Source organism: Panthera onca, chromosome A1, assembly GCF_046562875.1.
Source record: "Panthera onca isolate mPanOnc1 chromosome A1, mPanOnc1 haplotype 2, whole genome shotgun sequence".
Classification (NCBI taxonomy): domain Eukaryota; kingdom Metazoa; phylum Chordata; class Mammalia; order Carnivora; family Felidae; genus Panthera; species Panthera onca.
This window is the reverse complement of record NC_138339.1, coordinates 61,986,948-62,010,060: the sequence shown is the minus strand read 5'-3', so window position 1 is coordinate 62,010,060 and position 23,113 is coordinate 61,986,948. Positions and strand designations below refer to the sequence as shown.

The 23,113-nt window shown below is 37.8% G+C and overlaps 1 protein-coding gene across 10 annotated transcripts in view; it reads left to right on the top strand.

The window, feature by feature from the left end:
• Window positions 1–23,113, top strand: part of FBXW11 (F-box and WD repeat domain containing 11) — a 119,525-nt gene that overhangs the window by 4,366 nt on the left and 92,046 nt on the right. For 3 of the 10 annotated variants that reach the window (XM_078446837.2, XM_078446831.2, XM_078446809.2), the window contains exons 2-3: window positions 4,642–4,803; window positions 17,900–18,077. The exons of 4 other annotated variants lie outside the window; for them this stretch is intronic. In XM_078446837.2, coding sequence (XP_078302963.1) covers window positions 18,033–18,077 — 45 coding nt within the window. In that variant the 5' untranslated portion in view covers window positions 4,642–4,803; window positions 17,900–18,032. The remainder of the gene's footprint in view (window positions 1–4,641; window positions 4,804–17,899; window positions 18,078–23,113) is intronic. 3 more of the 10 variants (XM_060635029.3, XM_078446828.2, XM_078446825.2) reach the window with 2 other exon arrangements.

Below are 23,113 nucleotides of genomic sequence, written 5' to 3'. Positions count from 1 at the left end.
AGTATGTGTGAACCACCTGTTTATTTTCTTGGTAAGGCTTCCAGTCAAAAGAAGGTTATTAGTAGTTAAGTTTACTATAAGTCAAAAGTTATATGTGGATTTTCTGTTACATGCGGGTCAGTGCCCCTAATCTCCCATGTTGTTCAAGGGTCAACTATATATCCTCTGTTTGATTCTATGATCCTCTGAATTTTGTACTCTCAGGTTCCTGGGTTCCACCTGGTGGTATTTCACTTTAAGGGAAAGAAAGCATTTCAAGTCCTAGTAATTTCAGTTACAGATTCCCTTCTAGCTTTTCTTCCCACATTATCCCTCACTTATTCTATATTTCAGCCAGACGGTAGACCAGGGTTCTTCAGATTCTGCTCACATTATTATTATTATTATTTTTTTTTTTTTTTTTTTTCTTTTTTCCCCCCATGCATTGAAGGCTACCGATACTAACCGGCGGGACCTAATAGTTGGCTCTCTGGCCAAACTGGCTTCAATCAGATCTCAGCAATTCTCTCTTCCGCCTATACTGAGAAAAGTCCTGTCTCCTCAAAACACAATTTAGGTGCCACCTCTTTTGATGTCAGTTTACGTTATGGTGGCAGATACTATTTTGTTTTTATAGCATTGCCTACCCGATGTTCACTGTTAAATGAAATGGATGAATTCTGGCACTTTGTGTTTATCTTGTGGCACGTAGCATTTTCCAGGCTTGTATCAGAGTTTCCTGTTTGTGTCTCCTATTAAATGATAAACTCCTCGCAGTGCCTTCTTACAGTACACGTTCAGTAAACGTTGAGTTGAATTTTCCTGTTGTTTATATGCATTATTGCTGTCTGTCTGGTAATTCTCACCTGTATCAGTAATTCTCTTAATGTATTCCTAACTCATATGGGACTTAATCATACCCTCCTGTATATCGTAAAAGCTTGTGATTATGTCTAAATTTCCCTTCCAGAGGCTGTATTGTCTTTTGAATCCTTCACAATGCTTAGGACTTGGGTGTGTAATAGGTACATTGATTGAAATTAATGTGAGGTATTTCTTTTTTCATGCTGTGAAATCTTTTTAAGGTTTTCTTTTGATAACTTTTAAGACAAAGGCGTAGATGAATAGAGGAATAAGACTGGTAAGGCAGAAGAGGAGAGTGATGTGTGGCACACACACATCTATAGACCATTGTTTACTGTTTATACAGACATCCTATAAAACCATTATTTACAGACTTTTACACCCAACAGATAGATTTACATACATCCCAGAGAGTGGTTGATAGCAAAGTATTGAGGAAACCCAGTTCCTTTTATACGTGTTGATGTGAACTTGCCAAACAGTAAATTCTGAGGAAGCGTGATTTATCAGCAAGGGCATGGACTTTAGAGGGAAGCACCCAAGTTTTATCCTAGCTTTGTCACCTGCTGGCTGTGTGACCTTAAGAAAGTTAACCTTTCTGTGCTATGATTTCATTATCGGTAAAAACAAGAAAATGTAGGTTTTGCTCTGAGTTGTTGGGAGGATGATGGGAGAAATGTGTGTGAAAGGACCTTGCGGAAGCTTATCTCAGCAACTGCTTGCCGTGCTAACTTCCACCAGTACAGGGACCGGGTTTTGTAAAGCACAGTCAAGGCAGATGGTGGGAAGAAAGTTTTATTTTCCCCCCTTAGTTGTGCATGTATTTATTTGTGAAGTTTTACAGAGGCCTGACATTGAGTTGCTTTAATTATATGTTTCATGAGGTATCTCTTTAGAAGAAATCATGAAATCGTACAGAATCAGTATTATTTTAGAAATTTGGGAAGTGGAAGGAGTGTTACAATTATTAAGAACTGTCAGTTAGACTTAATGGCCTGTACTCGAACTACAGAGAGAACCCACCCGACCCTGCTTTAGGTATCCTGGTAGAAAGAGACTGGTGATTCGTTTCTATTAACATTGAGCATTGTGATTTACGTTTGATCAGTTTAATTTTGATGAGGAAATTAGGATTTTTGAGTTCTTATTCTGGTTTAAGCAAAGCTGATGATTTTGACCTTTAACAGAATAAGCAGTGAGTATTATACAAGATTTCCTCCTGAGTTGTATTGTTGTTCATTGAATTAGTTGACAAAGGGGGAAAAAACCTGTTGGTCAAGAATGTGCTTGTTAGCTTCAGTTAAGTTTCTGCTGATCACAATTGCCTAACAGGAAGTTTGTCTTTGTAGGCAAATGAGAGACGAACCAGGAGGACCTGACAGTCCAGTAGGGTATTTCTAACCTGGCTTATTATTGTTTTAACAAAATTCAAAGATTGCAGAGTTCTGTGATGTCAGCAGGAAGCATTTTTAGGAAATTCCCTCTCAGGGTTAGTCAACAATGAAGAACTTCACAGAATGGAAAGCTGTGAAGTAGAAACAGTGGGACATTAACTTGTAAAATGAAGGGAAAAAAAAGTCTGTGAGTAGAGAGATTGATAAATATAATAAGTGTAATGAATATGGGAAGCCATTCTAATAGCTTGTCTCTGATTCACAGAAGAAAATTTAAGTGAGAGCTCTACTGTTGAGAAAAAGGAACTTGAGTCATTTTTAATTTTTATTTTTTTTTAAGAGTTAAATTGAGAACCCTTAACCAGTTTTGGGAACTAATAATAAAATACATTTTGGTTCTGTGAAATGATTGCTTGGGAGACTCAAAGAGAAAGGGACAGAGAACAGGAAGAATTCAGTCTTTACACTTTTGGTCTGGCTTCTATTAATCTTTGTATCTCTAGCATTAGGGCCGCCACGAATTAGGCATTCAGTAAATATTTATTTGAAGGGAAGACCAGAAAATTAACACAGTAATACAGGAAAAAGCTTGATGACTCAGGAGGTTCAGAAATGAGTCCATTAGTCAGATTGTGGTTGTGTTTTGCTATCATTGCTCAGCATTTTGGTTATAGCACCGAGTTACACTTTGAAAAGCAGAGTATATTCTTTTTAGCAGTTAGCTGCTAGCTAACTCGCTGCTTCTATCAGAATAGGGTTTTCAGTTTATTCTTAGGCTTATTCTAATATCACTTAACGGGAGAAGCTTGAGCACTCATTCTTTGCTTGAGATTTTACATAAGTGATCTCTCTTTTAAGTTGTGGGTATTAGGATACTTTCCTAAGATTGCTACGTTATGGTGAGGCTAATCATAGACTTGTATTTCAGTCACTCCCGTTGCTTTGCTTACAATGTGATAAATCAGAACATCTTCAGTGATTGCCTATGGACTATTTATTGACAAATCTTGGAATTTTAAAATTTCTTGGTTTCAGTTGGATTTGAGATTCTTTGTCACAGACAGTCTTTGCTGCTAAACACAAAGACTTGGCAACATTATGTGTTTTATTATAAATATTGTGAGCCTCAAAATTGCATGCCTTTGTTAAAGAAATGCTTTTTTAAGTGGTAAAATATGGAGCGTTTGCCCTTTCAGGATGGCTTAACTGGTTCAGTTGTGTTTTAGTTTGGCTAGGCTGAAATATTTACTCTTCTGTATTTTTGTACTTCTCTATTCTGACGTTAACTCCGGACCTTTGAGAGTAAAGCTTGGTTTCTTCTGCCCCAGGAATCATGGCCTTTCTGATCCTTAGACGTGGCAGGCCACAGTGCTCTGTGGAAAGGGGATGGTCTCTACCAATTAGTAGATGTGGGACTTTGGGCAAGTTATTTCTTCTCTCTTTTTTTTTTTTTTTTTTTTTTGAGAATTAAATATGAGTAAGAAATGTAAAGGTCCTGACCCATTAGTAACCCTAAAGGTAGGTATTATAATTACTGCAGGAACATTTTGGCTGTAGGTTTTTAAGGAAGTAGAAAATTTATATGTAACTAACAGTCTTTTGACTGATTTTTAAAATTTTTATCTATGTTATTCTGTAAAATGGCTTTTTCTCTCTCCCTTATAATTTGTTTGTATATTTGCAGTCTGATGGAGAAGTTGGTATGGTAGTAAAAGAATGTTGATACAATGTTGACTCGGCTTATATATTTAAAGGTGTTATTTAGTAAATTGTTTATTAGTGTTTTTTAAATTATTTTCCTTAGTTTACCCAATGACTGGTCATTGTAGAGGGTTGGTCTTTATTGAGTCAGAAGTTCACTCTTAAAATTATGCCATGTGTTTTTAAAATGTCGTGTATTTCAGGTGAGGTTTGAAGATTTGGGTAATGTGTAGATTTGATGTCTTATAGGTAGCAAACCAAAAGATTTCTTGTTAGGTGCCTAAATATCTTTTTTGGGAGGTATTTGAGCCTTCCTATATCATTAATTTTTTTGTAATGCTGGAGGAGCTGTCTTAGAAAATGGGTAAGGAAGTTCATCGTAGCTGAATGGTCTGGGACAATTTATGTGGATAACGGAGTAAGTTTTTAGCTGCTCTCATTGGAAATCACGTATTTATCATGAGTAAAAATTAATATTAGGGAATGTTTCCTTCTCTACCATGTAGAATTTCTTATCCTTTTGTCGGCACAGAGGTGAAGAATGCTGCTACAGAACTTTTATACCAAATAGCTGACTCAGGGGTTGTGACTTTTCTGTGCCTCAGATCCACCACTCCGATGACCCTTCCTTCCATTTCTTGGTGGCTGTCCTTTGCCGCTGGTGCCATGGTGGGTGTACGGATTGCTTTCTGTCTTTCAACAGTTACCGAAGTGCATGTTTGGGATTTTATTGAAGAAAGCTGGATACAGTAAACGGAAAGAATCTTGGAAGCTGCTTGACTGCTGTCTTTTCTCAGACTAGTCTGAAAGGGAATACCCCCATTCATTCTGGATTGGTGGATCTGAAGTACAAAATATTTTCCAGGTAAGCAATTACCCTGTATTGTTTTGTTGTATGGACCTCAACTCACTGAAAGAAACTTAAAAAACAGAATTTCTCTACTTTTTTCCATTGGTAGAGACAGGAAGGATGTTAGATGTTTAGATACAGTGTTCGTGTCTGGGGTGGATTAGTGAAGGTGCATGTGGCAGAATTGCTGGTGGACGCTTGGTTTTAGTGTGAGAAGGGCAGTTATTTTCATTGTAGGCCCAGATGGTTTATAGTTATAATCTAACAGGGAATACGGAAAACAAGGGAAATTTGGGGAATAGCTTATAAAATACGGAAAACAAATGGTAATTTCGAGGTATTCTCTCATGATTTATACCTGATACCTGGTCAGAATAGTTTTTGTAGTTACTATGTAAAGCAGTGGTGTTTCATTCTTAGCACTCTTGGAGGGTCTTCTCAGGAAGATTTACTACCTGTAGCACCTGTTTCTTGAGCATCTGCTGCGTACCAGGCACTGTTGGAGGCTCTTTACACACATTTCTGATTCAGTTGGCACATGCTTTTACCTTACATTTTACAGATAGTGAGATGAAGCTCATAAGCATTAAGTTCAAGTTGCCCAGGGTCATAGAGCTAGTAAATGGCAAAGCCAGGCTTTAGGCTTGAGTCTTTATGCTTCCAAAGTTCTGGCTCTTTCCATGTGACTACATTTGCTGAAATTTATACTTCAACTTCTGGATTTTCAAATTGTCCATCTGCAAGAGCAAGGTGTGGTTTTCTATGATGGGTTTCCACTCAGAAAATACCTGGCTGGTCATTGTTTGGTGTGGCATTTTAATTATATCTGGTGCTTTTTCTGCTTGATGAAGAAATTAGAAGATCTTCGGTCAGTTCGTCAAGCGAACGTACAGGTAACTTAGGGAGTATGAGAGAGGCAGTGCCTTTAAATGTCAAAACATGGTTTATACAGGGAAGTATCATTTGGTCTAGTGAACTCGAACCTGTATCTTCTCAGTTCCTCTTTAGTTTTTACTGGTTATTTAAATAGCTCAGTAGCTTATTACATGGACTTCTTTTGACCTGTAGTTTGTCAGCCTTACAAATAAGACATTGTTGGGTAACTCTCTTAAAAACGTGCCTTTTTTGGGTATCTAATATTCCCTACAGAATCCATTTCTTTTAATCTTAAAAAAGAATATCTTTTTATCATAGATGGATACTCTTGCATTGTGATCCTTGTTTTAGTTTAATTCCTTTATATTTGCTAATGTTTCTTCTAAGTGAGCATTTTACACGCTTGTCATCTGAAGAGCTATGAGGGTGGTGTGGTGGGAACAGTAAAAATACTAGCAGTTAACACGTACTGGACACTTACTCTGTATTGAGCACAATTATAAGCACTTCATTTGTTTTTTAATGTTTTTATTTTTTAGAGAGAGCGAGTGAGCGAGCGAGCAGGGGAGGGGCAGAGAGAGAGGGAGACACAGAATCTGAAACAGGCTCCAGGCTCTGAGCTGTCAGTACAGAGCCTGACGCGGGGCTCGAACTCGCAGACCGTGAGATTATGGCCTGAGTCGAAGTCAGACTCTTAACCGACTGAGCCACCCAGCACCCCTATAAGCACTTTATGTGTATAAACTTTGTATGTTTATAGTAACCCAGGGAGGTAGGTGCCATTGTTTCTTTACTGATGAGGAAACTGAAGGATAGAATAATTAAATAATGTGTCCAAGATTACACGTCTAGTAAAAGACAAAGATGAGGTATGAATTCAGGGAGTCTGGCTTCAGAGAATGTGCTTCTAACATCTGTGCTATACCGCCTGTAGTACTAGTGTCCTCCTGTGATAAAAAGAGGGGTGGAAATCCTGAGGGCTAAAACTGAAATCAGTGCAGAGGAAAAGGAAAATTGTTGTTGAATATCAACCTCTTACCTTTGGTATAGAAAACAGTCTAGATCTCAGTTCTGTGGTAGCCATCCAGTACTGTCAGGCTGTTTCCCAAGATGACTCATGGTAGGGTTTATTGGAGGTTATCTTCCAGAATAGTCTGTCCGGTAGAACTTTCTGTGATAACGAAAATGTTCACTGCCTGTGCCGTTCAGTATGGTAGTCGCTAATCACATGTGGTTATTTTGAAATGTGGCTCTGTAACTGAGGACCTGAATTTTAAATTTTATTTAATTTAAATTTACATTTAAATAACCACCAGTGCATTTTTAGAACTTACCTTAATCCTAGGTCTGGTCATTTGTTTAAACCCCTTAGAAATTTGATCTGGTCACAGGCTCAGAGCAACTCCTTATTCCAGGTCAGGGCACATTAACCAGCTATGCAAGACTGATGTATAAAACCAGAATTCCAGTTTATTAACGATATGTGCATTTTGGTATGATTAATATAAACTTTTTGAATTTTTTTTTATTTTTGAGAGAGAGAGGGAGAGAGAGAAGGGGGGGAGGGGCAGAGAGAGACAGACACACAGAATCCGAAGCAGGCTCCAGGCTCTGAGCTGTCAGCACAGAGATCGACACAGCGCTTGAACCCACCAACTGTGAGATTGTGACCTGAGTCGAAGTCAGACGCTTAACTGACTGAGCCGCCCAGGCACCCCAATATAAACTTTTTTGATATGTAATTTGCTTATTGGTTCCTAATTAGTATACCAGTTTAATTTTTTCAAATAAGAAACAAAAGTTAGAGGGACCCGAAGGTTCAAACCTAGTGACTGGCATATTGTATTTATGTGTGTAGACTTTACCTATCAGGTTCAATCATAGTCGGGTGGCTTAGTTGGCATGAACTCAACCAGAGAAGTGAGATATTTGCTGGACAGGGACTGAGGCCACCTCGGTCCCACCCTACGTCAGGGATGGGTGGTTTTTCCCTGTGGCAGAACCTCTTTGTTTGCTTTTATTTCCCAAATCCTTTTCTCATTAAGGCACATGTTTTTAGACTAGTTAGTATATTCAACTTGAATGCATTCTTGACTTTATAGGTCTCGGAAGCCCTTTGTTTTCCTTCAGGTGCCTTTATCACTGCTATGATCCATTTTGTGTTCATTTTTTACTCTAAGAAAGCAGTTGGATGTTTTTGCTTCTGTGTAGCCTCTTTTTACCAAAACAGATTTATTAGCTTATTTAATTTGGTCATATAGTGTGGGGTAGAGTAAGAACATACTCATAAGAAATAAATTAGGTAGTACATTCTCTTTGCATTGTATCATGTTATTAAAAGAGCTTGTTTTTAGCTTACTTTATCGTTACTTTGGGACTTGTTCCTTCTGCTCTTAAAGTACCAAATTTGTATTTTAGGAAGTTAACCTTTCAGGTGTGTGCAAGGTGGGTTGAAGAGACAGAAGGCACGGAGACCAGTTAGTTCACGTGAACAATGGGGAGGGCAAACCAAAGCAGCGACAGTGGGTGTGAGGAAGGTGGGGAGGACTTAAAAGATGTAGGTGATAGGATCTACAGAACTTGGGGACTAGTTAAAGGAGTAGGTGATAGGTGAGTACAGTATGAATTTTAGGTTTTTGCCTTGGGCACCAGATGGATGTTTACTGTCTTTTCCAAGATAGAGAGTACTAGAAGAGCAGACAGGAAGTGGGAGTGGGGGAGGGAAAAAGAATGAGTTCCAATTTATAAGGAATTTGAGTTTCCTATCAGTGAATCCTCCAAGAAAAGTGTCTAGTGGGAATATGAACATCAGAGAGAGCAGGGAGAGAGAGAATGGGTTGGGAATTTTTATTTTGTTTCAGTGGTAGCTCACTTTACTCAGAGTTCTGTTTCTCAGAGTGTAGATCTAGAAATCTACATTATCAGTGTATGGGAATGTTAACATAAAGGAATGGGCTATAACTCAGTTCAAATGACCTTGATACTGATCAAGAGGTATTACCACTCTCCTTTTTTTCTGAACCTGAGTATTCCGATTTAGATGCAAAGGAGTTTGCAAATTAAGTTCCATGCATCTGGTGACAAAAATTAGGGGGAAATAGCCTAAACAGTGAAGGTTCTGGATCAAGTGTGACATGGGAAATGAAAATTTGCTCTTCTCTCAGCCTGTCTCAATTCCTGACTGCTTCTCATCTAGCTGTGATGAGTGTGATTATGGTTTTTTAACGACACATTTTTAACATCACAGCATGAGGTCTAAGGACAAGCTAGCTGTTTTGGATCCTAGTCAGTTGAAGAAAAGGTGAACTATTCAAGTGGAGTGAAAATTAGCTGTGTTGGAATTATTGAGATGGTGTATCAGTCTAGTGGGCATATATTTAAGGGATTTGTTAGGCAAATGTTTACTCTATGTTGTTTTCACCTTATTCACTAATTCCCAGGTGAGCTGTAGCTCCATGATTTTGGTAATGAAAACATGGAGATTGGAAGAGTTCATTATAGCTACAGTGAATCAGTACTTACTAAAAAGATTTTTTGAATACATTATATATGTCTATGCTACAAAATTGATTGATAAGGTACAAAAAGGAGTGGACAGTTAAAAAAAAAAGTCTGCAACTTTTTTTCCCTCTGGCTCCAGCTATTCAACCATATTTTTGCATAGGTTTCATATACGTGTGTGTGCTGTACATAATTCTTCTGAATCTTGAATTTTTTTAATATAAAACATGACACGGTCATTTTTCATATCAACTCCCGAAGAGCTCTCAAATTTTTTGAAGAGATAATTTAGAAGATGCATACTGATTTATTGTAGGTGCTATAATTTGTGAAACCAGTCTGGACTGATATTCATATAGATTATTTCCAGTCTTTTGCTGTTACACATAATGCTGTAAAGAATAATTTAGTGTGTATGTCATTTCATGTATGGAGAAGTAGATCTTCAGGACAGATTCCTAGGAGTAAGCATCACTAGATACACACTTTTAAAAATCCCATAGACATTGCCAAATTGCCCTCCAGTTATACTGCAACAGTACCTACTCTCACAGGTTTTGCTTGAGAATATTCTTTTTTCCTGACACTCTTAATGGTGTTATGTGGATTTCAAGCTGATTACTTTTTAAACTGTTCTTTTCTTTTTCCCTCCCATAACTTTTTATTATGAAAAATTTCATATATATACATGGGGGAAAAAAACAATACAACAAACACCTGTATAGTCTTAACACCTAGACTCAACAGTTGTTAACATTTTGCCGTATTTGGATCATTTCTCTGCTCTCTGCCTCAGTCCCCCCCTTTCCTCTCCTTCCCCTCTTCCCTCCCCTTGTCTCCCTCTCGTCCTTTCTCCTTCTCTGTCTCTCACCTTCTCCTGTCCTCCCCCAAAATACGTATCCTTTGTGGTGGTTAAAAATTTGACAGTGAGTTGCAAACATGATATTTCATTCTCTAAACATTCCAGCACCTGTCTCCTCTAAGAGTAAGAATAGTCTCTTTCTCTAAAACCACATAAGCACACAGCCATGTACAAGGTATATATCTATCTCTCTATATATAATCTATATACATATGTAACCACACATTATAATAGTCATATATTTCATACATTTATAAAACCACAATACTATTTTTATGTCTAAGAAAATGAAAATAACTCCATAATGTAATATCAAATATTCAGTTAGATTTTCCTAATTGTCCCAAGAATGTCTTTTCTGGCATGCCCCCCCCCCCCCCTTTTGTTTTAATGCCAAGACACCCTTTGTATTTGATTGTTCTATCTCTTTAATTTCTTTTCATTTAGAACATTCCCTCTACCTTTTCCCCTCCTCTTCCGGCATTGTTTTTGAAGAGTTCAGCTCAGTTGTCCTGTAGGATGTGCAACATTCTTCATTTGTTTATTTCCTTATGGTATCATTTAACTAGTTTCTGCAGGTACTATGTTTCCTGTAAACTGGAAGTTAGGTGAGAGGCTTGATTGCAACCAGGTTAAACATTTTGACAAGAATGTTTCATCATAGGTGAAGTGTACTTTGCATTGAGTCATGTTGGGAGGCACTTGATGACAGGTTATCCCATTATGAGCTATGCTAAATTTGATCCCTTGGCTGAGGTGGCAATAGCCAGATCTCTCCTTTTTAAAGGTACAATTTTATCCTCTGCTATTAGAAAGGAATTTACGGGACGGTATTTTGGCACCTTGTAAATACCCTGTTCTGTTACAACATTTCACCCAGTGGTTTCAGCATCCTGATCCTAGAATCAGTTGTTATAATGAGAGTTACAAAATTGTGGTTTTCTATCATTCTGTCTACATTTATTAGCTGTCATTCACAGAGGCCATCCCTGTTTCTTCTCCTTTCTTTTGTGTAGCATCATACTCTCATGGACTTTTTATTTAGTGTGTTAACAATCAGAGTCTTTATTGGTGCTCAAATTGTCCCAGATTGGCTAATGAGAGCCCCTTCAAGGTAGTTCCTGCTTCTTTTTAATATGATCCTATCTTTGTTTCTTGACTCTTTACTTTCCCTGCATTTCAGACACCAGCCATTTCTCCAAGAAGCTCTGATTCCTTTTAGTGGGGAATGGTATTTAGAAGCCCAAACCATTGTTGTTGGGTCGTGTCATTGCTTCTAGACCTTTTCAACAGAGCTAAAGAGCATATTTAAAAAGAACCATGAGATCATGTTCTGATTCAAATTTAGTATTAACAGGGATGTTTTTCTAAACCCGTTAGCCTTTTGATTTTTCAGCATTGTAAGGGACCATATTGATGTGTAATGGCCATCAAGTTGATATACAAATTGTTATGGAAATAGGCAGATAAATAACTTCATTCATTACTGAGCATGTACTCAAACAGGTACTGTTTGATTATTTGGGGAATACAGAACAGAATCAGATATGTACCTTGTTTCCAGAAGCTTGCAGTCTTTAGCATAAAAAAGTATAGTATAGGGTGAAGACTGGTAGGGATTGTGAGAGGTAGACACACAGTGTTTTACAGTTACTCTTTGAGGCCTGAGTGGAAATTAGATGTGATTGTGGGTGTATTGGGGCAGGGGATGGCTTTCATAGCAAAGATAAACAAATGAACGATGGCTGGCAGGCAATGGTGTGTATTGCCTATAGGGCGGGACAAGTAAGTAGTTCTGTGAATGTTGGAGTATAACTTGGGTGGTAGGATTGAGGGCAGATAAATTTGTAAAAATAGATTGTAACCAAATCTTGGACTTTCTCCTTTAGGCCATACGTTACAAACTAGTAGCCTGTGGATTGAGCTCCACAGATTTACTTGGTCTGCATAGATTTAAAAAATTGAGACATTCCTTGTCAACACTGATTTCTGGTTTTGTCTGAAAATTGGAGCTGGAGAGTGGCTGCTTTTTAGAGTCAGGGCTTGTGCTTTCCTGGTTCCTGTGTCCCCTGTAAGTTTGTCTTTATCTATTTGGCCCTTACAAACTTCTGATCTTGTGATCCTGCAGGATTGGAGGAGGGGTGTGAGGGTGGTGGATGTGATTTGAGAGGAGAGGTGACTGAAAGCTTGAGCAAGACCTGTGCTTTAGAAAGATCACAGTCGGTTTGGAGGATGTTTTGGAGGAGCGAGACAAATACGTAGACTATTGGAATATTCCAGGGAAATACAAGATAGTAACAGATGGTGCAAAGGGGATAAGATGAGACATTTTTAAATGTAGAATGGTTAGATTGTATTGATAGATGAGAGTATGTGTGTGTATGTATTGACGAGAATGTAAATCAAGCTCTATTAAAACATGATGTCCTGTTTTTAAAAAGCTTTGCATTCATAAATTGATTTCTGGAAGTTAACCACATGTTTTCATTATCTATTGGTTAATTTTGGAAGATAGTGGTAATAGTTCCATGCATTGTTGTCACTGTGTAAAGTTTAGTTTTGTAATAGGCCAATAGCATCTTTCATCAAAAAATCTAACTCTGACCCAGCTTTATCAGAAAGTTGTGGATGAAGTGAATATTTATGATCTTATCATTTTCCTTATAATTATGGAGCTAAATATTCAGGCAAAAATATTAATAATGCTATATACTTATTTTTAAAGAGCTGCCTGCTTGTAATTCATTTTCCCCATAGTGTCTCTCAGAAGTTAATCCAAAGGATAATGAGTTGACATGGAACTGTCTGGTACACTTAAAATCACACCTGTGTTAAAACCATGTATGTGGTTACGTATTTTGGGCATCTTCCCTGTCTGGGTGGGGCATGACTTGATCCAGTTCCATTGTCAATGCCATTACTCCAGGTATTTAATAGCATCACCAGCTTAGGCAGTCTGAGGGAGATAGACATGCAGAGCATGTAAGTGACAAGACTGGGAGTGAGAGTGACTCACAGTGACAGAAGCTATACCAGGATTCTGTGTCATAAGCTTTGGCTTCAAGGGGTGAACAAAGATTGGTTTAAAGGGCATTTGAAAATACATTTTTGTTATAACTTACATATAGTATAGAACACAAAGCAGCTGAAAAAAAAACCACAAGTCAGCTGAATGAATTTTTGCATATGTATATACAGCACACTGTGTAATCACTACCCAAATCAAGATATAGAATATTTCCAGAGCCTCTTGAGGGCTTCCTCATGTTTATGCCTCACCCAGTCCAGACCTCCCAAAGGTCTGTTCTGGTCTTCTTCACTGTAAGCTAGTCATGGCTGTTTTTGGATTTTATACAAATGGAATCATACAGTTTATAGTCTCGTGTTTTTTTTCCCCTGCTTGTTACTATGTCTGTGAAATTCACCCATTTTGTTGTAACAGGTTCCTCCCGCCCTGCCCCGTGCATTATTCCATTGTATATATAGTCCATGGTTTGTTTATTTTATTGTTGATGAATTAGTTGGATTGTTTCCAAAATTTGGCTGCTATTATGAATAGCACTCGTAAGGTGGACATAAGCACTTGGTTCTTTCGGTTATAAAAAACCTAGAGTGGAATTACTGGGTCATAGGATAGGCATATCTTCATATGTAGATACTGCTAAACAGCTTTTCAAGTGCTCGTGCCGACTTACACCCCCACCTCTAATGTGGGGAGTTCCAGTCATCGCTCGGTTTTGCTAGTCCTTTTAATTTTAACTATTCGGATGAATGTGTAGTGGTATCTATGACTATAAGCTATTGAGGTATAGTTTACATGCAGTAAAATGCACTCAGTTTAAGTGTACTCTTTGAGTTTTTAGAGCTATATACGCTCATGACCACTACTGTGATCAAGATGTAGAACATTTCTACCCCCTTGCCATCAAAAAAAACCCCCCAAACTTCCCTCACTCCCTTTGCAGTTCCCTCACACCTGTCCTTGGCCTCAAGTAGCCTGCTTTCTATAACTGTAAATTAGTTGTGCCTGTTTCAGGTGGACGTGTGTAGCATGTGTAGCATGCATATACTGCAGGTACTCTTGTCTTTAGCTTATTTTGCCCAGTGTAATATTTTTGAGATTCATTCCTATGGAGTTAGTTTTTCATTCCTTTTCTTTGCTTAGCACTGTTACGTTACACAAGTACACAACAGTTTTGTTTATCTGTGCTCCTGCTGAAGAATATTTGGGTTGTTTCCACTGTTTGTTGTGAATAAAGCTTGTGTGAACATTTGTGTTCCAATTTTTGTTGGGACATTTCTCTTGGGTATACCTAGGAGTGGAATTGCTGGAAAGTGTAGATGTATGTTTAGCTTTTCCCAAAATCGTTGTACATCCTTACGGTTTTCCCTACAATATATGAGAGTTCCAGTTGCTCTACAGCCTTAGCAGCACTTGGCATTGTCAGATGATTTTAGCCATTCTGACACATGTGAAGTAGTATCTCCTTGTGGTTATAATTTACATTTCTTAAGGACTAATGATGTTGAGCATTTTTACATGTGCCTGTTGGCCATTTAGATATCCTCTCTAGAGAAGCGCTTTTTCAAATCCTTTGACCCTTTTAAAAAATGGAGTTATCTCTTTCTTATTGATTTGTGGGAATTCTTCACAGTAGCCAGGAAACAAAATTCTTTGTCAGATACACATATTGCAGACATCTGTTCTGTGGCTTGCTTTTTCAGTGTCTTAATGTTGTCTTTTGATGGACAGAAGAAAAGTCTTAATACTTACAAAATCTAATTACTCAAGTTTTTCTTTTGTTGTTACCGGGTTTTGTGTCCTGTTTAAGAAACTTTGCCTACAGTCTTAAAAATATTCTAGCATCTTTACGGTTTTACTATATTAAAATAACTTTTTTTTTATGGTTGAACTAGGAATCAAGATTCATTTTTCCCCCATATGGTTATCCAGTTAGCTCAGTGCCATTATTTACACATACATTAAAAAACTATTGAAAAACTGTTGAACACAAGAACATATGAACATATAAGAAGCTTTTGTTTTTACAGAATTAACCATCTTTACAATAGAGCAGTTAAAAGAAAAATAATGTAAAATAAGAAACAAAAAGAAAAAATTCCTGGTAACTGTTAACATTTAGTATTTACCTTCCTTCGTGTACATACTTTTTCTTTTATGTACCTTTCATATGTTTTTCACATGTAAAATTGTTTTGCAAACTGCTTTTAAAATTCAGCAATACTTGTGGCATCTTTCTGAGCCATTTTATATTTCTTTATAATATTTTGAAGGTGTGCCTTATGTGTATGAATGTGGAAATAGCTAACTAGTTAAACTCTTCCTTTGTTAGACATTTAAATTATTTCTAATTTATAACAACTTAAAGCTGGCTTGTTCCTTCTTATAGTCTAATTTTTGAATACATCCATGAGTATTATCTTGAGTATTAATTTCTAAGAGGTGGAATTGATGGGTCAAATACACATTTTTAAGAACCTGGTTATTTTGTATGGCCAAAAGTTTTATCCATTTTCTGTTACTTATATGGACATTAATATTCTTTATATTTTCTCTATAAAATTGCTGTTTTCTCCACGTTCATGCCATTTTCAAGTGTTAGTAATTAAAAAATAATACCAATTTGGTTAAGGAATTAAGTGATTTCTGTAAGTACTAGTGTTACTGGGTATGTTATGATGCTTGTCGCTATTTATGTTTCTTTTGTGAAGAAAGGGAAATGTGTAGAATAGCTGTAGTTGTACTCTTGTTGATTTAAATCCAGGTGCCTTGGGGAATTTGGCGGAAGGAAGTCACCAGGGTAGGGAACTTCTGAGTTTGTTGTGGCTGGGACAGTGTTGCCTTTTTGTGATCAAAATGGCCATTTTTGGTAGAAGCCAGCTGCAGAAATATTTGCTTTACTCAGTGACCTGTCTGTGGCGAGCTTAAGCTGGTCCCTGCTCTGGCCAGACCCTGGCTTCAGATGCTCTTTGTGAAGCTCTTTGGGATCACTCACTGCCTCAAGGACACTCCTTCCTACTAGCCTGCTTTGAGCTAGGAGGCGAGGTTCTGCTGGGAATTTCATGTACTTTTTAGGTAGGCTTCTGTTTATTTACATTCAGTGAACCCTACTTCCACTCCTGGTTTTTGTTTTTTTTTTTTTATTGTATTTTATAGAAATTTCTTGAAATGTTTTATATATGTGCAGGGCATCCTAGCCAGGTTTCCAGTGCCAATGTAGACTCTTTTATTTTGACATTGCTTTGATGATTTCAGTTGCACCAATCAGAAATCCCAACCTTGACACCTTTGTTTCCCTCCTAAGTCTTGTCTGGTTTTGTTCTTTTTCATTCTAGCTTTCTGTACTTAGTTACAGTGATTCCCCCACCCCTTTCTCTAGTGTCTTGACCCAACAAGTTCTTTATTGGGGAAACTTCACCCTTTCCTCCTTTCTTGCATAATTAACCTCTGCGTGTCCTTCAGAGCTGATTTCAAGCATCAGTTCTTTAGGGGTTGTGTCTGGGTCGCCTAGGTACCCCTACAGGTTGGATTCCCTTGTCACATTCTTAGCACTCACTTCTTTTCCTTCGCTGCTGTTAACATAATTGTACTTGATAAATGTATTGCACAATCCCCCACTAGACAGCTCCTTTGTTAGAAAGTACTCTTCATGGGGACAAGGATCATGTCTGTCATGCCATATTCAGCTCATAGAATATTTCCAGCATACAGTGCATAACCTATAGCTGCCCAGTTGAATGAGGGAATAAATTTGGGAGGGCAAATGAGAATTACCACGTTGTATCAGAAGTTTATATTCACTTTAAAAATGAATGTATTTGTTCCTTACATGCTTGGTGTTTCCAGTTTCAGTATCATCTCTTAATTTTATTTTTTATTTTTTATTTATTTTTTTTTTAATTTATTTTTGGGACAGAGAGAGACAGAGCATGAACGGGGGAGGGGCAGAGAGAGAGGGAGACACAGAATCGGAAACAGGCTCCAGGCTCCGAGCCATCAGCCCAGAGCCTGACGCGGGGCTCGAACTCACGGACCGTGAGATCGTGACCTGGCTGAAGTCGGACGCTTAACCGACTGCGCCACCCAGGCGCCCCAGTATCATCTCTTAATTTTAAATGACTTGATCCTGAACTCCTTTCAGGGGTCAAAAAGCATCCCTTCTTTCCCTCTGCCTCTAAACCAGATTTCTAAATCTGTCATTGACTTCTAATCTCTCCAGATTATTTTGCTAATACTTAAACTGTCATTCTGAAGGATTTGTCAACTGTTGTAACTGCTGATTCTTTCCTCCTCCCCTTTCCGTGTGTGTGTGTGTGTGTGTGTGTGTGTGTGTGTCTGTCTGTGTAATAGGATCACTATTCCTGGGAGTTGGTTCCTTAGGTCAAGTAAATTGGGTAAATTCCTCATATAATCTCCTCTTGGAAATTCATTTAATAGTTGTCATTTTAATAATTTGTTTCCCAACATTTCCCAAACTTTCTGACCCCAGAATGCTTTTCCTCTATTGTGGTTTAAAACCGATGCAATCTAAGAGCTATTCTTGACTGTCATTTTTGTCATTTCATCCCAACTTCTTGTATTCAAGAGTTCTCTATCTTCTTGTCAAAGTAATGAGGGAGGGAGCTAGCACTTGTTAAATGCCAGATTTACATCTGTTATTCCTTTTAACCTTCTATAACTTTGAGTGAAAGGTAGGCTTATTTTCTGCATTTTAGCATGTGAGGAAACTGAGACTGGAGAAGAGAGGTTGTTTTTTGTTTTTGTTTTTTGCTGAAGGCCACATAATGGGTTTTATCTATATCTGTTTATCTGCCGTGTCTACAAAGCATTGTGTTCTTTCTCTTGTGTAGAGAAAAACACTCTTCTGCTGATTTGAGAAACTGCACCTCCAGCTATCACTTAAGTTCCGTTTGAGGAGTGTTAGCCTCAGGAGCCGCAGGGCCTCTAGGCTCTTGGTGGGCAGCAGCATTGGTGCTTGAAGAGATGGAGAAGAGAAGGCTGAGAAAAGCCTGGACTCCTCCTGCCTTTGTAAGCCCTCATGCTTTCTTCTCTCCCTCATTCCTTGCTTACCTCATTCTCTTCAGTTCCAGGCTTTCCTACTGCATGTGACTTCTTCGTTGGAATTTTAGGTTGGCTTTTATCAGTAACATAGGAGCTAATATTTATTGGGTGCCTGCTTTGGATGTAGCAGGCTGTCCTCTCTAGCCCTCTAAATAGCCGACTCACTTAAAGTCACATAGTGTTGAACCTGGGATCTTAACCCACCTCTGTTTTTGTTTTTGTTTTTGTTTTTGTTTAGCCTCAGTAAATTTTTTCATAGGGAAAACCTACCTAAGCAATTAAAATCTATGAAATCATGGGTTTGATGTTCTAGTTATTTTTTATAATATATATTGAAGTCTATGGCTATTAAACATTAAAACATCATTTACGTACCACTGAAAATCACCTTGAATATTCATCCTTGGGAAATGTTCCTGTAATCCACCCTTTTAACTTTTTCTCTTTATCTGTTTATTCATGAATGCTTCAGTATGTATCTGTAAAAGAGGAGGACTTTAAAAACAAAGCAAAAGATTGTTAAAAACACACACAGAGCACACAATTCCATTATTATACCTAAAACATTACCAATATTCCTTGCTATCAAATAGTCTGTTTATATTTGCCTACTTGTCTCAGAAATAATTTTTGAATTAATAAACTTAATTTTTTAGAATAATTTTAGATTTACAGAAAAATTGAGCAGACAGTACAGAATTTCATGTATTTTCCTTCCCCTTGCAGTTTTCCCCACTGTTAACATCTTACATCAGTGTGGTACACTTGTTAAAATTAATGAACTAATATTGATGTTTTATTATTAACTACAGTCCATAGTTTATGCAAGTATCCTTAGCTTTTTTTTTTTTTTTTTTTTTTAACCTCACGTCCTTTTTTTGCTCCAGGATCCCATCCAGGATGCTATCTTAACATTCAGTGGTCATGTGTCCTCAGGCTCTTCTTGGCTGTGTCAGTTTCTCAGATTTTGTTCTTGATGATGTTGACAGTTCTGAGGAATTTTGGTCAGGTATATTGTATTGCCCTCTATTGAATTATCTTGTTTTTCTCATAAATGGTTTTTTAATAATTGTTTTTTTCAGTTTAGGGGCCAGACTTGGTTTACACCTTGCATATAGTTAATAGCCTCTTAAATCTTTTTAATCTATAAAAATTGCCTCTCCCATTTTTTTTTCTTGTGTATTTATTAAAGAACTGGGTTGGTCATTTGTTGTGTGTAACTTTAAAAATTCTGGATTTTGCTGATTATATCCTCTTTAGGTCTACATATTCTCTTCTTGGTATTTCTTGCAAATTGGTAGTTAAATCCAGAGGTTTGTTGGATTCAGGTTCAGTGTATTCGGTATTAGTTAAAAAACAAAAGACAACACAACCCGTGCTTGCTCTCCTGTGCCATGGCGCTTTCTTATTTTTGTGATATTCTCTGTTCTTTCCAAGTAGCTGAGTTTTGAAGAAACCTAAGACTCTTATGCATGTACATTTTTCTGAGTTAAAAATTGTATAATTAAAAAAAAATTGCATCATTTATTGATGGTAGGTAGTGCAGCAGTATGGTGGCAGGCGTGTCTACATGTAGTTGTCAATTTTGCCAAGGACGATGATGACACAATTTATGGTATTGACCATCAGTATTAGAGTATTATTCCTGTAGGTTTTTATTTTTAACCTTCTCCTTTTCCCAATTCAGATATGTAATGACTTTTGCTACTGTTAGTATATCCTTAAACTTTATTTTAAAAAAAAGAATTTGAATGATTACAATGACACATACATTGTAGGAACATAAAAACAAAATAAGTGGGAAAATGAAGATGAAAGGAAAAATAAATGTAGGAAAATAAGATGAAGGAAGGAGTAAAGTTATGTAAAAATGCACAGAATAAGATCAGTTGTCATAGGAGGGGCACAGATTAGGCTCTGCTTGTCGATAGTGTTCTTTGTAGCAGTTTGCAGGAATTTTGTATTTTTAGATGACAAATATATTACTTTCCCCAGGGTTATTTATTTATTTGGTGTTTGTACTCAGTAATGCCAGTCTCATTGCTTATTTGGAATGAAGTGCCTGCTAAGATGTGGGTCAGGTTTCTCAGTGTTTGGTTTCAGAGCTCATTAGAAAATCAGGACTCAGTTTTTTCTGTTGTGCCTTCTTTGTACAGTTTTCTTACAGTTTTGATTCGTTTATCCTGTTATATAGGTTTTTTGTTCTTTAGTCTCTGTCGTAGAACATGAATGAGATATTCTTGGGACATTTAGTTTTGAAAACCTTTGTTTATTAGTAGAATAAAGTGTGACTTCATAGGAAAGAAAATAAGAATTTAAGAATGTTTCACCAGCAGAATATGGTGTCTTTATAACTTTGGCCATATCAAATATCTTTTTTGAGTTTTGCCTGTTGTATTCACACTAAATAGTTCAGGTTTCTTCCGTTTTTTCCAGTTAAAGTGGCCGAAAATCCTACTTAAAGCTGGCTTAAGCCAAAACACAGAATTTGTAGTACGAAAAATGTAGAGGTAGTTATGGATTCAGGTTTTTTCCTCAGACGCAAAGTGATACCTCCTGGTGACCCATCTCCACACTCTCCCTTGTGGTAGCATGAGGAGGGCATCAGCACCTCCAGCTCTCATCGTCTCATGTTCAAGCTCAGTGGGAAAAGAGATGTCTTTTCTTGTGGCTTCCATAGAGGTCCTGGGATTCGAAGCAGAACATGTGCCCACCTCTGAATTCATCGTTGTGATTAGGAGATATGGGCAGAAAACAAAGTGTCACCATCAGCCTCTTAAAATTATAGCACATTCTTCTCTGGCCCCTGAGTCAGGTTCTTGCCCTGCATGTAAACTTTCTGGACTTTCCATGTTAATTATTTGATAACAAATATTTATGGAGTTCCTACTATGAACAGGCACTATAAGGACTTAAAAATATTACATTGTAAAGTTTTTAATGTTTATTTATTTTTGAGAGAGAGAGTGGGGGGGGGAGGGGCAAAGTTGGAGGGGGACAGAGGATCCAAAGTGTGCTCTGTGCTGATGGCAGAGCCTGATGTGGGACTCGAACTCATGAACTATGAGATCATGACCTGAGTCAAAAGTCCCATGCTTAACCGACTGAGCAACTCTGGTGCCCCCAAAATATCACATTGTAAATTGGTAAATTGCCTTTCCAGTTGCTTGTAGAATTCTCTATTTTTATGTTATTATGGAAATATAACAGTTATTTTGGAAATAAACTATAATTTTTATTTTTGTCTTTATTTGAAGATTTTATTTTTGTAAATGTTTATTTTTGAGAGGGAGCGAGTGGGGAGGGGCAGAGACAGAGAGAGAGAGGAAGACAGAGAATCCCAAGTAGGTTCCAAGCTGTCAGTGCAGAGCCCTATGCAGGGCTTGAACTCACAAACTGTGAGATCATGACCTGAGCTGAAATCAAGAGTTGGATGCTCAGCTGATTTGAGCCACCCAGGTGCCACTTAAAGATTTTATTTTTAAGTAATCTCTACATCCAACATGAGGCTTGAACTTACAACCCTGAGATCAAGAGTTGCATGCTCTACCGACTGAGCCAGCCAGACACTCCTGGAAATGAAGTATACTTTTTAAAAGAAAATTGATGACTTTAAGATTTTCCTCTGGTTTATAGACCAGTTTTTGGCTTAGGAATTTGATTATTTTCAACATCAGAGTAATATCACCCTTTGAGCCTTTTTTCATTTACATCCCAATCTTGGTAGCTGTTTCTGTTGTTTCTTTGTAGAATTTTAACTCACCAGTTAAAAGAAATGTGGCTTGTGGATTTTTTTTTCCCTCTTAAATGCAGCAGGAAATGTTCCTTTGAGATTTGTTTTCTGATCTTCCTCTCAATTCTGTATTCTCTCAGAGTTAATGAAAAATTTATTATGATGGCGACATCTGTGTTCTGTGCTTTGTAGAACATCTTGGCTGATTGCGTATAGCTGAGTCATTCATAAAGTTATTAAAACAGTGGAGTTGAACAAAGAAGTCCAGTATCTCTTAAACTTATATTTGGGCTTTCCATCTTGACTTCATTACTTTGTGTGAGGACTCCCAGAGTGCTACCGTCTACCCATGTTCATATGTACTCCTGCAAAAAGAGTCTGAAACGTACAGGTTGACCTTACTGGAGCATGTGTTCAGCAGTAATTATCTGCTGTTGAGACTAGGTGCTTTCAAGAGGATGTGCACCAAAAGCACAATGTGAGAGATTTAGAGGACTTAGGCTAGAAAAGCATTTTAAGAAGACGGACAGAATGCTCTGTAGAGTCCCTTTCAGCTCCAGAATATAATGAAATCTCTGGCTTCAAGCAGCGAGAACTCTCCTTACCCAGTTGCCTGCAGGAAACAGACAGTGTGAAGGGAATCAAAGACATCCTTGCTGTGCAGCAAGCAGCAGGAATCCTTCACTAAGGCAGCCCTAGCCCCTGGCTGAAAGACAGATTCATTTGTTCGCAGGGCCCAGTGGATTGTGAGGCACATAACTTCATTCTTATTTGAAACCAAGGTCAGCCTAGGATATGAGGACAATGGACTACATGAGAAACTAGAGCAAGTGTAAAGTTTGCTATAAGTGTAATTAAGGGATGATAAAATGTGACCCTTTATAGGTTAGCTTTGACAACTCTTTGTGCTCTTCCTAGCTAAAGAAGCAAAATTTTGATTGCCATTGTTTTCTTTTTTTTTAAGTTTTTAAATTTATTTTGAGAGAGAGTGGGAGTGTGCAAGAGGGAAAAGGGGGGGGGGAGAGGGAGGGAGAGAGAGAGAGAGAGAAGAGGAGAGGAGAGGAGAGGAGAGGAGAGGAGAGGAGAGGAGAGAAGAGAAGAGAATATTCCAAGCTGGCTCTGTGCTGTCAGGGCAGAGCCCAACTCGGGCTCAATCCCATGACCCTGGGACCATGGCCTGAGCTGAGATCCAAAGTCAAACGCTTAACCAATTGAGCCATTCAGGCGCCCCAATTACCATTGTTTTCTAAGTCAGTCAATACACAGTTGA